Source organism: Nerophis ophidion, linkage group LG26, assembly GCF_033978795.1.
Source record: "Nerophis ophidion isolate RoL-2023_Sa linkage group LG26, RoL_Noph_v1.0, whole genome shotgun sequence".
NCBI classification, from domain to species: Eukaryota; Metazoa; Chordata; class Actinopteri; order Syngnathiformes; family Syngnathidae; genus Nerophis; species Nerophis ophidion.
In genome coordinates this window covers 9,277,602-9,296,885 of record NC_084636.1, presented here as the reverse complement: position 1 = coordinate 9,296,885, position 19,284 = coordinate 9,277,602, and the positions used below count along the sequence as shown (strand labels likewise).

Below are 19,284 nucleotides of genomic sequence, written 5' to 3'. Positions count from 1 at the left end.
ACAGACAGAAATACCCATTTTTTTATATATATATATAGATTTATTTATTAAAGGTAAATTGAGCAAATTGGCTATTTCTGGCAATTTATTTAAGTGTGTATCAAACTGGTAGCCGTTCGCATTAATCAGTACCCAAGAAGTAGCTTTTGGCTTCAAAATGGTTGGTGACCCTGCACTAACCACTAGGCCTCTGAGTAGTAAGATAACTGCCCTTACACCAGTCTTTTTCAACCGTTTTTGAGCCAAGGCACATTTTTATCATTGAAAAAATGCAGAGGCACACCACCCGCAGAAAACATTAAAAATGAAACTCAGCAGATATTGACAGTAAAAAGTTGTCCTCGCAAGTGTTGGGTATGAATTCAAATCATAACTAAGCATACATCACTATAACTCTTGTCTCAAAGTACTGTCACCAACTGTCACATCACGCCGCAACTTATTTTGAGCTTTTTGCTGTTTTTCTGTATGTAGTATTTTAGTTCTTGTCGTTTGATGGCTTTTCCTGTTTTATTGTTTTTTTCCTGGAGCAGTTTGATTTCTTCCCTGAGCACTATTCCCCACACCTGCTTTGCTTTAGCAATCTTTATTATGTAAGTTCTTACTATCCTTGTACGGATGTAAGCCCTGTCTGTAAGTCTTTGCTGTTGTCCAGAATTCAGTTTTTATTTACTTTGTAGCCAGTTCAGTTTTAGTTTCATTCTGCAAAGCCATCCCTAAACTTCAATGCCTTTTCTTAGCGGCACTCACCTTTTGTTTATTTTTGGTTTAAGCATTAGATACCTTTTGACCTGCACACTGCCTCCAGGTGACATCTGCATATTGTGATGACGACAAAGCCAATTAGCTACCTGCTGCCACCTACTGATATGGAAGAGTATTACAGAGTATTACACGGTTACTCTGCCGAGCTCTAGACAATACAGAAATTCAACAACGGCACATTATTTGTGGACTATAATTTCTGGTTTGCAAAAAATATTTTTAACACAATTAGGTGAAACGACATAATCTCCCACAGCACAATAGACTGTATCTTGCGGCACAGTAGTGGTTGAAAAACACTGCTCCACACAGCACCACCAGTCAAAAACAACACATAATTTGCAGACTATAACTACCGTATTTTTGAAATATAAGTCGCAGTTTTTTTCATAGTTTGGCCGGGGGTGCGACTTATACTCAGGAGCCACTTATGTGAGAAATTATTAACACATTACCGTAAAATATCAAATAATACTATTTACCTCTTTCACGAAAGAGACTAGACGTATAAGATTTCATCTGATTTTGCAATTAAGAGTGACAGATTGTTTGGTAAACGTATAGCATGTTTTATATGTTATAGTTATTTGAATGACTCTTACCATGATATGTTACGTTAACATACCAGGCACCTTCACAGTTGGTTATTTATGCCTCATATAACGTACACTTATTCAGCCTGTTGTTCACTATTCTTTATTTATTTTAAATTGCCTTTCAAATGTCTATTATTGGTGTTGGGTTTTGTCAAATAAATTTCCCCCTAAAATGCGACTTATATACGTTTTTTTTCCATCTTTATTATGCATTTTCGGCATGTGCGACTTATACTCCGGAGCGACTTATACTCCGGAGCGACTTATACTCCGGAGCGACTTATACTTTGCAATAAATATGTTTTGCCCCAAATAGGTGAAATTAGATCATCTCCCACGACACACCAGACTGTATCAACCCAACCAGTGGAACCTGGAATTACGAATCCCTCTTTTTGCAAACTTTTCGATGTCTCAAGTATTTGGTCGAGCCAGGTATACCTCTGTGGGCAAACCATGTCCTTGTGTACGAATGCTACGTTAATTCATTTTGTGTCCTGCTGGCTGCCATTTTGTGCTTGCTCGCAGTGTGTGAATGTGAGTGTGGATGTTGTCTGTCTATCTGTGTTGGGTGTACTCCGCCTTCCGCCCAAATGCAGCTGAGATTGGCGCCATCACACCCCGCTACCCCAAAAGGGACAAGCGTTAGAAAATGGATGGATGGATGGATCTGCAAACTCTACTAAGGCACAACTGATCCACCGCATCATGTTATGTGGCCCATGAAAGCTTGGCAATAAGAAGACACTTCATCTTTCTTGCTAAATGTATTTAAATTTTGACAGGAAAAAAAAAGTACTGCATGTAACAGCAGCTATTTGGGTCCCAAATCAACATTAAGAAAGTCAGTGACCTCACTATTCGAGTGGGTGACATTGTTATCACCAGGAAAGATGAGATCACCTACCGAAGTTCCATTCTAGAGGCTAATCTTTCCTATGATAAAATGGCAACCAAGGTAATCAAAAAGGTCAACCAAAGAACGAGATTTCTCTACAGAATCTCCTCTCTGGTCAACAAAAGCACTCATTCAACCCTTTTTCGATTACGCATGCACCTCCTGGTACCCCAGCACCTCCAATACCCTCAAATCTAGACTCCAAACATCCCAGAACAAGCTAGTCAGGTTACTTCTAGACCTTCACCCCAGATCACACCTCACTCCTACCCACTTCTCCAAAGTGGGCTGGCTCAAGGTGGAGGACAGAGTAAAACAACTTGCACTGAGCTTTGTCTATAAAATCCGCTACACCTCCTTGATAGCGAAGTACATGTCAAACTACTTCCATAACGTAAATGACCGCCATAACCACAACACCAGGGGGAGCTCCACAAACCACGTTAAACCCAGATTTCGATCTAACAAAGGTTTTAACTCATTCTCCTTCTATTCCACATCAATGTGGACTGCACTCCCAACAGGTGTAAAAGTAAGTGCATCTCTACTCTCCTTCAAAACCGCACTAAAAGAACACCTCCAGGCAACTATAACCCTAGACTAACACCCTCACCCCACCACATCAAACCTACCAGGATTGTAAATAATCAAATGTACAGTATATACTTGTTCTTATGCTTTCTGAGCTCACTATGTTCACTGCTTGCTGTACATACCCTACGAAGTCAGACTTACACTATTTCAATGTCCATTTTTCAGATGATATAATTGTTGATGACTGAAGTGCTGATATCAACCAAACCTAACCCCCCACCCGCCCGAACCCCCTACACATTCCGCCCCCCGGATTGTAAATAATGTAAATAATTCAATGTATATACTCCTAGATTAACTTGTGTGATGACTGTATTATGCTGATAGTATATATTTGTACCATGAATTGATTAACGTGGACTCCAACTTAAAAAAGTTGAAAAACTTATTCGGGTGTTACCATTTAGTGGTCAATTGTACGGAATATGTACTGTACTGTGCAATCTACTAATAAAAGTCTCAATCAAACAATAAATCAATTCTTAATGTAATATAAGGGGTTAGTGCGTCTGCCTCACAATACGAAGGTCCTGAGTAGTCTGGGGTTCAATCCCAGGCTCGGGATCTTTCTGTGTGGAGTTTGCATGTTCTCCCCATGACTGCGTGGGTTCCCTCCGGGTACTCCGGCTTCCTCCCACCTCAAAGACATGCACCTGGGGATAGGTTGATTGGCAACACTAAATTGGCCCTAGTGTGTGAATGTGAGTGTGAATGTTGTCTGTCTATCTGTGTTGGCCCTGCGATGAGGTGGCGACTTGTCCAGGGTGTACCCACCTTCCGCCCGATTGTAGATGAGACAGGCACCAGCGCCCCCCACGACCCCAAAGGGAATAAGCGGTAGAAAATGGATGGATGGATGGATGGATAGATGCAAAAATGGATTCAATTATTTTGGTCATTGTAACCCATTTTCAAATTAATTCTAAAATAGTTGAAATGTATTTGCTTGCCACCTTGACCTGTGATTTCAAATCAGGTTTGTAGGTAAACAATGATAATGATCAAATAGATTGGCAATTGTTTAAAAACATGACGTGCTTATACTCTAAATGTATATGCTTATATCATAAATGTTTCAAAGCGGCCCTATAAAAGTAGACATAACTGTGATGTGGCCAATGATGAAAGTGAATTGGAAAACCATATTCTAAGGGATAAAAACCCTCAAGCAAGTACCTGTGGGTTAAGAACAATATCTGACCCCAGGTGGCTGACATAAATGTTGAGTCATCATTATAACCTATCTACTTTTACAATTGTTGTCATTTTAAGACGTTTTTTTCAAAGTTGACCGCACTGTGGAAAAAACCTATAATGCAGGAAGCCGTAAATCTCAGGGCGTCAGTGGGGATTTGTGGGTAGTGGCTAAGTCAAAATGCAGCAGGTTCGCGATGCATGATGAAAAACAGGAAACGTACTTTTCGCAGTTCATATGGGAAGCGCTCATGGAATAGTCGGTTGATCCTGGCACCGCCTGACAGGTTCACAGTGTCTACTTCATCTGCTGAGCCCTCGATGAACTTCTCAACGTTGCCAGCCAGGTGCTGCACGAGCCTGTGAAGACAAAGACGTATTAGGTGGCGTGAGGCAAAATACCATACCAACGTAGACCTGCGTAGCGAGTGACTGACTTGATGAGTGCTTTGGTCCTGCCAATGGCGTCGTCACTATCATACAGTTTACACTCTTCAACTTCTTTACTGATGGACACAAGCTGACACTGCAGCTGGCTGTGCAGCGCAGGCAGACTTTCCCAGATGTGCTTTGTCAGTTGCTGCAAAGAAACGCCGTTGAAGCCACAATGCACACGACATTACCTCTATGTGCTTCTGTAACCTGGTTGAGGGTCTTCTGTAAATACGGCGTGCCCATCCTGTCGCACATGTCTCTGTAAGCCGGGTGGGACAGGAAGAAGTTCTTCTCCGCAATCAGGGCTGCCTCTATATCCTTTTTCCCGTTGATGTCCTTCTGACTGCGGTTCACCAGCCCGATATAACCTTGGGGAGGAAAAGGAAGAGAATGTGATCAGTGTGAGGAACTGAATAGCATGTGATACTCCATTTTTTTCAGGTTGTATAATCTTAAAGCAACTGTCAGCAAATTTGGACCTGTGTGAAGTTTGGGCCCCTTATCATTGGATAATAATAAGACATTAATAACAAAACTAGAATAGTTGCGCATACATTTTTTGCAGCACAAACGATTGGGACAAGTTTGTTTTGACCATGTGGGGCACCGGGGGTTGGGTATTAATTTTAAAATGTTAACAAAAAAACTATAATATTTCCAGCCATCCATCCATTTTCTACCGCTTGTCCTTTGTAAGTTGCAGGGGGTGCTGGAGCCTATCTCAGCTGCATTGAATTTACCATGAATTAATTAACGTGGACCCCGACTTAAACAAGTTGAAAACATTTAGTGGTCAATTGTACGGAATATGTACTGAACTGTGGAATCTACTAATAAAAGTTTCAATCAATTTATCAAAACATCCTGGACTAGTGTAGTCCCGATACCAACATTTTGGTACCGGTATCAAAATTATTTAGATACTTTTCAGTACGTTTTAATACTTTTCTAAATAAAGGGGACCACGAAAAATGGCATTATTTTAACAAAAAATCTTACGGTACATTAAACATATGTTTCTTATTGCAAGTTTGTCCTTAAATAAAATAGTGAACATACAAGACAACTTGTCTTGTATTAGTAAGTACAGAAACAAAGACTCCTAATTTAGCTGCTGACATATACAGTAACATATTGTGTCATTTAAAATTCTATTATTTGTCAAAATTATGAAGGACAAGTGGTAGAAAATTAATTATTAATCTACTCTTTCATTCATTGTTAACATCTGCTTACTTTCTCTTTTAACATGTTATATCTACACTTCTGTTAAAATATAATGATCACATACTCTTTTGTTTGATACTTTACATTCGCTTTGGATAATACCACAAATTTGGGTATCATTCCGATACCAAGTCGTTACAGGATCATACATTGGTCATATTCAAAATCCTCATTTGTCCAGGGACATATTTCCTGAGTTTATAAACATCATATTAATTAAAAAAAAAAAAAAAAGACGATGTTGTGATGCCAAAAAGTATCGACGTAATCATAGTAGTATCGACTAGATATGCTCCTGTCTCTGGTATCTTTACAGTGGATGTCAGGTGTAGACCCACCCATGACGTTTGTTTACATTTTGACGCCGGTGAGCTACGGTGTGTAGTGAAGCATGTTCGGCTGTCTCTCGTCCTGCAGGGATGATACTTGTAAGAAACTTACTTTATTTGTCGCCATGGAGACCAAGATTAACGATTTAGAAGTGGCTAAAACACTGCTGACTGCAGCTGGACTTTTGATGCTAGCTAGCTCACCATGTGTTAAAGTACCTCTTTCGGTTGACGTTTCAGTGTTATAACTTCACCTTTATCTTTAGTTTTTAAGCCAAAATGCGTCCGTTCTCCCTTTTCTGTCCACACACTGTGTCTGCTTGTAAGTACTCTGTGGTTGTGCGCTACAGAACATGCTCCTCTGCTTTTAAACCAGCAAAGTCACGACGTGGCACTGGTACTTTTCAGAGGCGGTACAGTACCGAATATGATTCATTGATATCACGGTACAATACTAATACCGGTATACCGTACATCCCTCATGGCAGAGTGACAAAAAAAATTGCAGCACAAACAATTGCGACACGTTTGGGGAGATTTTGACATGGTTGGTGGGCTGGTTTTTGAATAATAACACGTTAAATGCATGTTCATAACATAACTATAAACATTAACATCCATCCATTTCCTACCGCTTGTTCCCTTTGGGTTGCGGGGGGCGCTGGTGCCTATCTCAGCTACATTCGGGCGGAAGGCATCGTACACCCTGGACAAGTCGCCACCTCATCGCAGGGCCAACACAGATAGACAGACAACATTCACACTCACATTCACACACTAGGGCCAATTTAGTGTTGCCAATCAACCTATCCCCAGGTGCATGTCTGTGGAGGTGGGAGGAAGCCGGAGTACCCGGAGGGAACCCACGCATTCACGGGGAGAACATGCAAACTCCACACAGAAAAATCCCTAGGACTACTCAGGACCTTCGTATTGTGAGGCAGACGCACTAACCCCTCTGCCACTGTGAAGCCCAAACATTAACATAAATAGAATTAAAGAATATCATAAAAACTATAATAGACAAAAAAATTGCAGCAAAAAAATTTGGGACAAGTTTGAGGAAATTTTGACAAAGGGGGGCTAGTTATGAATGATAAAATGTTAACACAAAAAACTATAATAGACATAAAACAGCACAAAATAATGGGAAAAGTTAGGGGGATGTTGACAAGGGTGTCAAGGGACTGCATGACAGAAAATGTATTTAAAATATCTTAAAAACTGTAATGGACACAACAATTTTTACGGCACGAACGTAGAACAAACAAATTATAGTGTTATTTTAATATTTTCAATGACAAGGGGGTCTTCACACAGCAAAATACTGGTGCAGCGGGTCGATATGTCCCATTACGTGCTTGTCAATTCCCCGCTCAGCTGCAAATTCTAAAAAATTACATTTAGCCCCAGGACTAATACAGTGGTCTATACTTTTCGTTAGTGATACTTTCCAAAAGGTCCAAAAGTCTGTAAGAAATATCTAATTATTCGGTTTCAGACACCCACAAATATGAACACCAAATATCTTTACAGTAATCATTTAATAATCATAGTTTCAGATTCAATTGTGAAATACATATGAATGATTAATAAAATTGATAAATTAACATTAAAAAAACCTAACTTACTAACTGCTTCGGGTCGTTTTTTAAAATTAAATAGTGTTTCTCACCTTTTATGTAAAAGTGCTGTCACTCACAACTTTCATTGTTTCCATGGTGGTTTAATTTGCAGTCGGACTCAAATTAAAATAAAAGCACAGATTGAGTTACAAACACAGGAGGTTCTATGTTTGGGGAAACCATTATACGAACTTGTTTTAAATTTTGTAAATTATCCAAAACGTCACCATTGAGTTATTGAGTCTGTTTAGCTCATGGGTGTCAAACTCTGTCCCGCGGGCCAAATTTGGCCCGCCGTGTAATTTCATTTGGCCCTAGAGGCAATAATAAATTAACATTAGAGCTGGCCCGCCGGTATTATACAGTGGCGGTGCCGCTGTATTACCGTATTCAACGCTAATTTTCATACTTGCCAACCCTCCCAATTTTTCCAGGAGAATCCCGAATTTCAGTGCCCCCCCCCCCCGAAAATCTCCCGGGGCAACCATTCTCCCGAATTTCCACCCGGACAACAATATTGGGGGCGTGCCTTAAAGGCACTGCTTTTAGCATCCTCTACAACCTGTCGTCACGTCTGCTTTTCCTCCATGCAAACAGCGTGCCGGCCCAGTCACGTAATATATGCGGCTTCTACACACACACACACACAAGTGAATGCAAGGCATACTTGGTCAACAGCCATACAGGTCACACTGAGGGTGGCCGTATAAACAACTTTAACACTGTTAAACCACACTGTTAACCCACACCAAACAAGAATGACAAACACATTTCGGGAGAACATCCGCACCGTAACACAACATAAACACAACAGAACAAAGAGCCAGAACCCCTTGCAGCACTAACTCTTCCAGGACGCTACAATATACACCCCCACTACCAACAAAACTCGATTTTGCATGTCACTATAAAGTTAAATAGGCCTTGCTTGTTCAATATTCAATGCAAAACTTGTTTGGGTCCCGCGGCTTTGTTCAGTTTAGAATTTTGGCCCACTCTGTATTTGAGTTTGACACCCCTGGTTTAGCTGATTGAAGAGCTAGCTTCCATAGCTCGTGGGTCAAAGATGATCATTTTTGTTTTGTTTCAGCCATTTTACTGCCGTGTGACAGGAACCGCTTGGAAGCAATTAAGGTATGCAAATAAATATTGACAAAATCTTTTGTACCGGTATATATCTGAGACCTACAGTCCAGTGCGACTAATACGTACAAATATTTATTTCTTCTCAAATTTGGTGGGCGCGGCTTGAATACTGGTGCGCTCTCTAGCCCAGAAAGTATGCTATTTGTATGACAGTTAAGAAAGTTAAAATGTTACTTCAAACAATGCCTATTCATCCCTTTTCTACCGCTTGTCCCTTTTGGGGTCGCGGAGGGTGCTGGAGCCTCAACCAATGCCTAGGCAGTTAATAAAGCTAATAAAAAGGCAACAGTTTGAGCCTGACACGGTTTCCTATGAGAAAAACAATTTGACAAAGTCCAGCGAGAATGACAAAATCAGCTGTTTACAAAAGTAAGAGGTGTAACAGCATTAGGCTCCATGACTAAAGCTCACTTTCTGTGCGGCTGACTTCAGGGGCTTTTCCGTGGATAATGCATTAGCTTTTTGGAAGAAGCATGAAGAAGGTGCACCTGGTTGTGCTTCACTGGCCTCATTTCATCACGCGTAAACACCCGCCTACCTCTTCGTAGTGGAAGCAGCTTGTTCTCAAGTATTTCCCGTGCATCTGTTCCTTCATCCATCAGGTCCAGCATGGTGATCACTCCCATCGTGCGCCGACCTAAAAAGTGCAGCAAAATGAGACTTAAAGGCTTACTGAAACCCACTACTCCCGACTACGCAGTCTGATAGTTTATATACAGTATCAACGATGAAATCTTAACATTGCAACAACACATGCCAATACGGCAGGTTTAGTTTACTAAATGTCTCGGGTTGTAGCGGACATTTTTTTCCAGCCCGATCACAGCTATAAGTAGTATGCTTTAATCGCATAATTACAAAGTATTCTGGAAATCTGTGCTGCAGAATCTTTTGCAATGTGTTCAATAATAACGGAGACGTCAAAGAAGAAACATGTAGGTGGGAAGCGGTGTATTGCAGCTGCCTTTGGCAACACAAACACAGCCGGTGTTTCCTTGTTTACATTCCGGAAGGTGAAGCTTTACTATGGAACAGAGCGGTCAAGCGAACATGGTTCCCGACATGTCAACCGGCAGGTTTCGGTGAGAAAATCGTGGTAATAAGTCGGCTCTTACCGTAGACATGAGCGGAGCTTGCATCGTTCCTCGCGCACCTGTCAGAGGCAGCTACGTGGCTTCCCTCAGAGACACTGGCGGTCACAAGACCTGTGGCCACACCCCTCCGACTTTCAGGTACGACAGTATAATCTCACTACAACACCAGTAACACAATAAGCAGATAAGGGATTTTCCAGAATTATCCTAGTAAAGGTGTCTAATAACATCTGAATGGCTCCCACTGCCCTGTCTTTTTTTCCCCCCTAGTACTTCACTCTAACTTTCCTCATCCACAAATATTTCATCTTTGCTCAAATTAATGGGGAAATCGTCGCTTTCTCGGTCCGAATCACTCTCGCTGCTGGTGGCCATGATTGTAAACAATGTGAGGACCTCCACAACCCGTGACGTCACGCGCACATCGTCTGCTCCTTCCGGTACAGGAAAAGCTTTTTTATTAGCGACCAAAAGTTGCGAACTTTATCGTCGATGTTCTCTATTAAATCCTTTCAGCAAAAATATGGCAATATCGCGAAATGATCAAGTATGACACATAGAATGGACCTGCTATCCCCGTTTAAATAAGAAAATCTCATTTCACTAGGCCTCTAAAAAGCTGTGGTTGACGAATGGCTTAGGCGTAGTCGACTCACCCAGCGGGTCCACGTCTTTGGCCAGTTTGAGCGCGTCCGAGGTGGCCAGGTCCATGTTGGCGGGCGTCACGGCCAGGATGAGGCAGTTCTTCTTAGAGATGTACTGCATGATCATGTCTCGTATCTGGTATTCGATGTCCGGCGGCTGGTCGCCCACGGGCACCTTGGTGATGCCCGGCAGGTCCACGAGAGTCAGGTTGAGCACTGTGCATGACAAAACGTTATAAAAGAGACTTGACTTGAAAGTGAATATGTTAAGATAAAGAGCAGGCACACAAGCTACCGTTAGGGGAATAAATCCGCAGGTTAATGGGGATGGGAGAGATGCCTTTATTGGATCCGGTGAGTCGGTGAGTTTCAGCCTCAATTTCCTGGCGGATCTCATCAAAATCTGTGAACTTCTTTCCCCGGCAGTGTAAAAATTCACCGTACTCTAGGGAGACACAACATATCCGAGCAAAGACTTTGAATACAAGGACTATCTTGTGTTGTACACTGTTTTGGTGGTTTAATGATCGAGGGAACACAATGATAACATGCCAGTGGAGAATGTTGGAGAACGCAAGGCCAAACAGTCCTTACTTTTCTCTCCTGTTTGCCTACAACTGTGCCATCTAGTGGAGGCTTTTGACATGTTCTGCAAATATTTAACTATCTACATTCCAACAGTCAATTGTTTCTGAAAGCAGCAGACCATGAATGACTGTCCTGTCTACTAACAGATTGCCAACAACATTTGAGTTGGAGGTCAAAAATAGTCGCTATTAACAGACATAAGCCGCATAAACGGGTCTCCAAATGTTGATTTTTAATCAGGTAGGCAAAAGCAATATATTTGTAAAACCTATTGAGGGAAAACAACAAACATTTCAGTTTTGTGCTGACAGATACTTTCCCATCACATTACTATTTTTGTCCGTCAAAACATTCTTTTCAGTGGGGGCCTGATTCTAGTTGGTAATGTGATGCAGGATGTGTTGAATTATATTTAAAAGTTTGAGCTGCATGCCACAAACTGCTTCCATGTATAGACTTTGGACCCTCCTGGCTGGGCACATATCAGGAATTCAGTGTTTCCGATAAATTTTTTTTTGGTGGCCCGCCCACAAATTGATTTGGCGCTACTTGTTCACCGTTACTCACAACTAGTAAAACGTCTTTTGGGCGTATCGGGTGCTGCTCTGTGCCCCTCCCCCATCTAAAAGCACCAACGGACAGTTTTTGTTTGTGACATTTAAAACATTAAAAAAATAAAAACAGATTTGTCATTATGAACATGTTTGTTTCGCTCTTCATGTTTTTAAACGCACTTACTTCAAGTGCAGTACAGGCCAAAAGTTTGGACGCGCCTTCTCATTTCAATGCGTTTTCTTTATTCTCATGACTATTTACATTGTAGATTGTCACTGAAGGCATCAAAACTATGACACCTGTGAAGTGAGAACCATGAGCTTCAAAAGGTGACTACCGAGAGAATGCTAGGGGTGTGCAAAACAGTAATCAGAGCTAAGGGTGGCTATTTTGAAGAAACCAGAATAGAAAACATGTTTTCAGTTATTTCACCTTTTTTTGTTTCATTACTCCACGTGTTCATTCATAGTTTTGATGCCTTCAGTGACATACAGTACAATGTAAATAATCATGAAAATAAAGAAAAACGCACTGAATGAAAAGGTGTCCTAACTTTTGGCCTGCACTGTATGTAATGGCCAATTATGCAGATTTGACAATATAATAACGCCATTACTTCATTTTTGCGCTGCCACTAATAGATTTAAGGGAAACACTGGAAAAGACATGAAGTCCTGTCCATAAACATAGATGGCCTAACAGATGTGCTAATAGTTAAAGGGGACAATCGATGCAAAACCAACTTTTCGTAACTATTTTGGTGTATTTGCGATCTGCGTAAGTCCCGAAAACTTGAAATCAAACCTTGGAGGCAAGGGGGCGATATTTATAAAACAATCTTGCCTTCCTTTATAATTCCTTCGAAACAAACTGTTCGGAATTTTACCAATTTGTGACATTTTTCCAAAAAGTGACATCAACGGATATCTCCATAAATAGTAGAGATTTACCCGAAGATCGTCAATAAGTTTCTTTCTTTCTTTTCTCTGTCCCATTGTTGTGGGGCAGACTGGCTCATACATGCACATGCATACTACGCTGCTGCCATTTCTCATACAAAGTAGCGTATAGTTCTAACTTATATCTGTATATAGACTACATACAGAAGCAGTAAAAACTACAAAAAAGATAGCGGGGAGAAGATGCAGTCAAAGTGGAGCCACCAAAAAATGGCACATGCTGTAGGGGCTGTTAGAAAGCAGCCTGAAAAGGGTCTAGATATCATTAACCATGCAACATTTACAAAGTATATATAACATAAAGAACCACCACTACATACAGTATTATGTACACAAAAAGGAAGTGTTTTAAATAGAGAAAAAACAAACATAAAATGATTACTTTATTATACTGTGAGAGAAACACTTTTTAAAAAGGGAAAAGTGGCAGAGGGGTTAGTGCGTCTGCCTCACAATACGAAGATCCTGCAGTCCTGGGTTCAAATCCAGGCTAGGGATCTTTCTGTGTGGAGTTTGCATGTTCTCCCCGTGAATGTGTGGGTTCCCTCCGGGTACTCCGGCTTCCTCCCACTTCCAAAGACATGCACCTGGGGATAGGTTGACTGGCGACACTAACTTGGCCCTAGTGTGTGAATGTGAGTGTGAATGTTGTCTGTCTATCTGTGTTGGCCCTGCAATGAGGTGGCGACTTGTCCAGGGTGTACCCCGCCTTCCGCCCGATTGTAGCTGAGACAGGCGCCAGCGCCCCCCGCGACCCCAAAAGGGAATAAGCAGTAGAAAAATGAATGAAAAGCGATAGACAACATGCATGCACGTCTGATTGGGAAGTTCTGCTCACCGGCGTCCGCATAATGCAGCTGCAAGATTAAAGGCCTGCGAGTGACAATTCCTGAACCACGGGGAAGGAAGTCTCTGTCGGAGAAAACACACTGAAAAGGAGAAGGAAATGCACGTGTGGCTACACACACAGAAGACTTCTGTCTGGAGCATTAACATGACCTTAAAATAAAAAAAAGCAAAGTCTTGTGGCTGTCATGTCCTTTCCCATACAAATCATACCTCAGGATTTTTTTTAAGCGCATCCTGCCACAGAACAAATTGGGGCTGGGTGTCATAACACACAAAGACAAAGGAACTGCAAGTATCAATGCAATTTCAGGAAGGAAGGCAAAAATAAAAAGCCTTTCACGTGTGGCTGGAAACTATTCCTACTCGGTCTGCAGGGATTTCTGGATTGGTCTCTACTCTCCACCTAACCTCACCTAGCCTGTGTTTTCCAGCCTTCATTGAGCTAAGGCACGTATTTACATTAGAAAAATCTTACATTTTAGGTATTATGATTAATTTGAAGAACATTTGTCATATAAATCATATATATACATGATACAATGATTAAAATAATCAAAACTTTAGCTGTTTTACATAAGGCAAAGGAATTCCTGAAAAAAAGCATTGTATATTTTCTGTAATTCACTGATTGTTCCATATCTGACATATTGCATTAAAGTGTGGGAAAATACCTGCAAAACATTTAAATCTAATCTTCCTCTTAAAGAAGACAGTTATAAGAGTCATTACTGGAAATGCATTCAAGGAACCCACAAATTCAATATTCAACTTATTGAAATGTAATTAACTGGTAAAGTACAATATTCTAAGTTATGTATTAAGGACAAAGAACAATTCTACAACATACATTGGAAAAAGAGACAGTAATTCTAACCTACAAATAAGTGTGACTTTATATATAAAAATATAAATATACATATAGCATTTCAATTAATGGATTGATTGAAACTTTTATTAGTAGATTGCACAGTTCAGTACATATTACGTACAATTGACCACTAAATGGTAACACCCGAATAAGTTTTTCAACTTGTTTAATTCGGGGTCCACGTTAATCAATTCATGGTATTAAACATCAAAACCTCCATGATTTCCGAACCCTTTCCTCGGCGGATACATAAAAAAAACAGTAATATCGTCACAATTTGCAATGCTGCAACAGGAAGCACACAAGCTGCAAGAAATTCATTAAAGCAGTGTTTTTTAACTTGTGTCCTGTGAAATACAGTCTGGTGTGCCGTGGGAGATCGCAATTTCACCAAATTGGGTTAAAAATATTTTTCTGCAAACCAGTAGTTATAATCCGCATGCGTGCCTCTGTCTCGAGCTCGGCAGAGTAAACATCTAACACTCTTCCAAATCAGTAGGTGGCAGCAGGTAGCTAATTGCTTTGTAGATGTCGGGAATATGGTTTGTCATGGTCACAATATGCAGATGACAGCGGGAGGCAGCGTGCAGCGTGTAAAAAGGTATTTAATGCTTAAACCAAAAATAAACAAAAGGTGAGTGCCACTAAGAAAAGGCATTTACGCTTAGGGATGGCTATGCAAAACGGATCTAAAACTGAACTGGCAGCAAAGTAAACAAAAACTAAATACTGGACGACAGCAAAGACTTACAGCAGCGTGGGGTAGACGGCATTCACAAAGTACATCTGTACATGACATGACAATCAACAATGTCCACACAAAGAAGGACAAAAACAAGTTTAATAGTGTTGATTGCTAAAACAAAGCAGATGCGGGGAATGTCGCTCAAAGGAAGACACGACACTGCTACAGGAAAATACCAACAAAACAGGAAAAGCCACCAAAATAGGAGCGCAAGCCAAGAAGTTAAACACTACGCACGGGAAAATACCAAAAAAACTCCAAATGAGTCATGTGACAGGTCATGACAGCACCTACTTTGAGACAGGAGCTATATTGATGCATGCTTGGTTATGCTTTAAATTCATATTCAACAGTTGCGACAACAACTTTTTATTGTCTATTGTGTTTTATTTTTTAATGATTTCTGCTGGTTGTGCACCTCAATGAAAAAAATGTGCCTTGGCTCAAAAAAAGTTGAAAAACACAAAAACAGTGCCTTAAAGCAGTGGTTCTCAAATGGGGGTACCCGTACCCCTGGGGGTACTTGAAGGTATGCCAAGGGGTACGTGAGATTTTTTTTAAATATTCTAAAAATAGCAAAAATTTAAAAATCCTTTATAAATATATTTATTGAATAATACTTCAACAAAATATGAATGTAAGTTCATAAACTGTGAAAAGAAATGTAACAATGCAATATTCAGTGTTGACAGCTAGACTTTTTGTGGACATGTTCCATAAATATTGATGTTAAAGATTTCTTTATTTGTGAATAAATGTTTAGAATTAAGTTGATGAATCCAGATGGATCTCAATTACAACCCCAAAGAGGGCACTTTAAGTTGATGATTTATTCTATGTGTAGACATCTTTATTTATGATAGAATCACTTGTTTATTTTTCAACAACTTTTTAGTTATTTTTGTATCTTTTTTTCCAAATAGTTCAAAAAGACCACTACAAATGAGCAATATTTTGCACTCTTTTACAAATTAATAAATCAGAAACTGATGACATAGTGCTGTATTTTACTTCATCTCTTTTTTTCAACCAAAAAAGCTTTGCTCTGATTAGGGGGTACTTGAATTAAAAAAATGTTCACAGGGGGTAAATCATTGAAAAAAAGGTCGAGAACCACTGCCTTAAAGGGCCAAAGGAGGGTATTTTCAAAGTGACATATGTTACAGTTTTTTGCTCAAAATGTTATTAAAAACCTCAAGCTCATTTTCAAAAGTCTGCAAGTTCAAAATGTTTGTGGCTTTCATATTTGAGTTAAAAAAAAATAATAATAAAAAAGGTCACTGAAGGGAAGCTTACCTGCCCACAAAGTTCTCCAGGACGGAGCTCTTCCCGCAGCTTTGGCCGCCCACAACGGCGATCTGCGGCAGGAGGAGGGAGTAGCTCTGCCCGGCGCCGCTTAGGGCGTCTTGGAGGCGGTTGATCATAGAAATCATGCTGCTCAGTCAAGGTGCTGCTGGGAAGTCGGAATTTCCTAGCCGAAGAACAACCCCTGAACTCCACCTGAACTTCGACGAGGCCTGCTCGGTGTTTCAACAGCAAGCTAAAGTGAAGGGGGGGTAATTGCATTTTATATCAACCACTTCTACCTTAAAGGCCTACTGAAACCCACTACTACTGACCACGCAGTCTGATAGTTTATATATCAATGATGAAATATTAACATTGCAAATTAAAATTGCAATTTTAGATTTCCCGCAAAGTTTCCTGTTGAAAACGTGGCGGAATGATGACGTGTCCGTGTGACGTCACCGGTGGTAGCGGACATGTTCTCCCAGCACCGATCACGGCTAAAAGTAGTCTGTTTTTACCGCATAATTACACAGTATTCTGGACTCTGTGTTGCTGAATCTTTTGCAATTTGTTCAATTAATAATGGAGACTACAAAGAATAAAATTGTTGGTGGAAAGCGGTGTATTGGAGCCGACTGTAGCAACACAAACACAGCCGGTGTTTCTTTGTTTGTTGTGAAGCTTTAATATGGAACAGAGAGGTCAAGCGAACATGGTTCTCTACCACATGTCAACCGGTAGGTTTTCGGTGAGAAAATAGAGGTAATAAGTCGGCTCTTACCGTAAACATGAGCAGAACTTGTGTCGTTCCTCCTGCAGCTGTCAAAGAGGCAGCTGCGACTTTCTTGGCTCCTCCATGGCTTCCTTCAGAGACACTGGCGGTCACCACACCCCTCCGACTTTCAGGTATGACTATATAATCTCACTAAAACACTTGTAACACAATAAGCAGATAAGGGATTTTCCAGAATTATCCAAGTAAATGTGTCTAATAACACCTGAATCGCTCCCACTACTCTCGTCTTTTTTTTGTTCTAGTCCTTCACTCTCACTATCCTCATCCACGAAGCTTTCATCCTCGCTCAAATTAATGGGGAAATTGTCGCTTTCTCGGTCCAAATCGCTCTCGCTGCTGGTGGCCATGATTGTAAACAATGTGAGGATGTGAGGAGCTCCACCACCCGTGATGTCACGCGCACATCGTCTGCTACTTCCGATACAGGCAAGGCTTTTTTTATTAGCGACCAAAAGTTGCAAACTTTATCGTGGATGTTCTCTACTAAATCCTGTCAGCATAAATTAGGCAGTATCGCGAAATGATCAAGTATGACACATAGAATGGACCTGCTATCCCCGTTTAAATAAGAAAATCTCATTTCAGTAGGCCTTTAAAGGCGACATAACGCTGTCATCGTCAGTTGCGTTCAAGGTGTCTTCCGGTGGCACATTTTTGGGAGTGTTGCGTTCACGTGCAACACTCCATCCCGCAGTTGCCCCTAGCAACGCCGGAGTACAAGTATTTCAGAAAAACCATTGAAATTCAACACCACTTTTTCGTTGAACGGTCGAGTGAACTCTTACTAACGCCTAGGTAACGCAATTAAAAAGTTATCGTTGCAAATATACGCGTCAAAAAAAGGCGGTATGGGCGTGTTGCTAGCTTGTTGATAGCAAGTTCACGGGGCGGCTAGCAAAAAAGAATGTGGGGTTGCGGCTGTTAATACAATTTGAAGATCATTTTCCGCTCGTTCGGCTCACTATTTACGTAGCTCAAGTTCCGCCTTACCTCCGTGGAGACATTTAGCAGCGTGTCCACGGCGCTGAGTGGGCTCCACGGCGGAGAGAAGCAGTAGGGGAAGACGGGGGGGAAAAAAACTTTTTTGACAGCTTGCTAACGGGCGCAATGTGAGTGCGCATGCGCGGAATTTAACACATTTGCGTTACTCATGCGTGCAATGTCAGGCAAGTTGTGGTTAAAGTTATACATGTATCCCATTTAATCTACTTAAATGGATTCTGCTGGCTATGTTGTATTAAAAAAAAAGAAGCGAACCAGGAGGCAAGAGCCCAGCACTCTCTAAATCAGTGTTTTTCAAGCACTGTGCCGCGGCACACTAGTGTTCCGTGGGAGATTATCTAGTTTCACCTATTTGGGCTAGAAATATTTTTTGCAAACCAGTAATTATAGTCTGAAAATTACTTACTCTTCCATATCAGTAGGTGGTAGACGGTAGCTAATTGCTTTGTAAATGTCAAAAACCGCGGGAGGCAGTGTGCAAGTAAAAAAAGGTGTCTAATGCTTAAACCAAAAATAAACAAAAGGTGAGTGCCCCCCAAAAAAGGCATTAGAGCTTAAGGAAGGCCCAGTGGCCTAGTGGTTAGAGCAGTGTTTTTCAACCTTTTTCGAGCCAAGGCACATTTGTTGCGTTGAAAAAATGCGGAGGCACACCAGCAGCAAAAATCATTAAAAAACAAAACTCAGGTGAGTGTCACCTGAGTTTTGTTTTTTAATGATTTTTGCTGTTGGTGTTCCTCCGCATTTTTTCAACGCAACAAATGTGCCTTGGCTCGAAAAAGGTTGAAAAACACACCTCTAAATAACTCTTCCTCATTCCTGGCTAGTGAGGTGTGAGGGGACTAACTGCAGTGCAGAGAAACACTTGAAGCTAAATCAGGAATGAAAAAAATGCAAAATATTTTGGCAACAGGGAGCGTCACGTTTTGGTGGACTATAAAATAAGATGCTTTAATTAATACAGAATATGCGGTGCTTTATAACTTATAAATGATTCCCGGGCGCGGCCACCGCTGCTGCTCACTGCAGCCCTCACACATGGGGATGGGTCAAATGCAGAGGATAATTTCACCGCACCTAATTGTTGG

General features: G+C 41.0%; 1 protein-coding gene across 10 annotated transcripts in view; it reads right to left on the bottom strand.

Moving 5' to 3' along the window:
- The window catches only part of dnm3a (dynamin 3a), a 43,936-nt gene extending 25,110 nt beyond the window's left edge, over positions 1-18,826 (bottom strand). Inside the window, exons 1-9 of one of the 10 annotated variants that reach the window (XM_061888654.1) lie at positions 18,606-18,826; positions 16,408-16,651; positions 13,488-13,578; positions 10,843-10,992; positions 10,560-10,763; positions 9,348-9,446; positions 4,690-4,850; positions 4,485-4,627; positions 4,272-4,407 (exon numbers count right to left, since the gene is read on the bottom strand). In XM_061888654.1, coding sequence (XP_061744638.1) covers positions 4,272-4,407; positions 4,485-4,627; positions 4,690-4,850; positions 9,348-9,446; positions 10,560-10,763; positions 10,843-10,992; positions 13,488-13,578; positions 16,408-16,651; positions 18,606-18,613 — 1,236 coding nt within the window. In that variant the 5' untranslated portion in view covers positions 18,614-18,826. The other 9 variants (XM_061888658.1, XM_061888656.1, XM_061888653.1 and 6 more) reach the window with 9 other exon arrangements.
- Between the last annotated feature and the right edge of the window lie 458 nt (positions 18,827-19,284).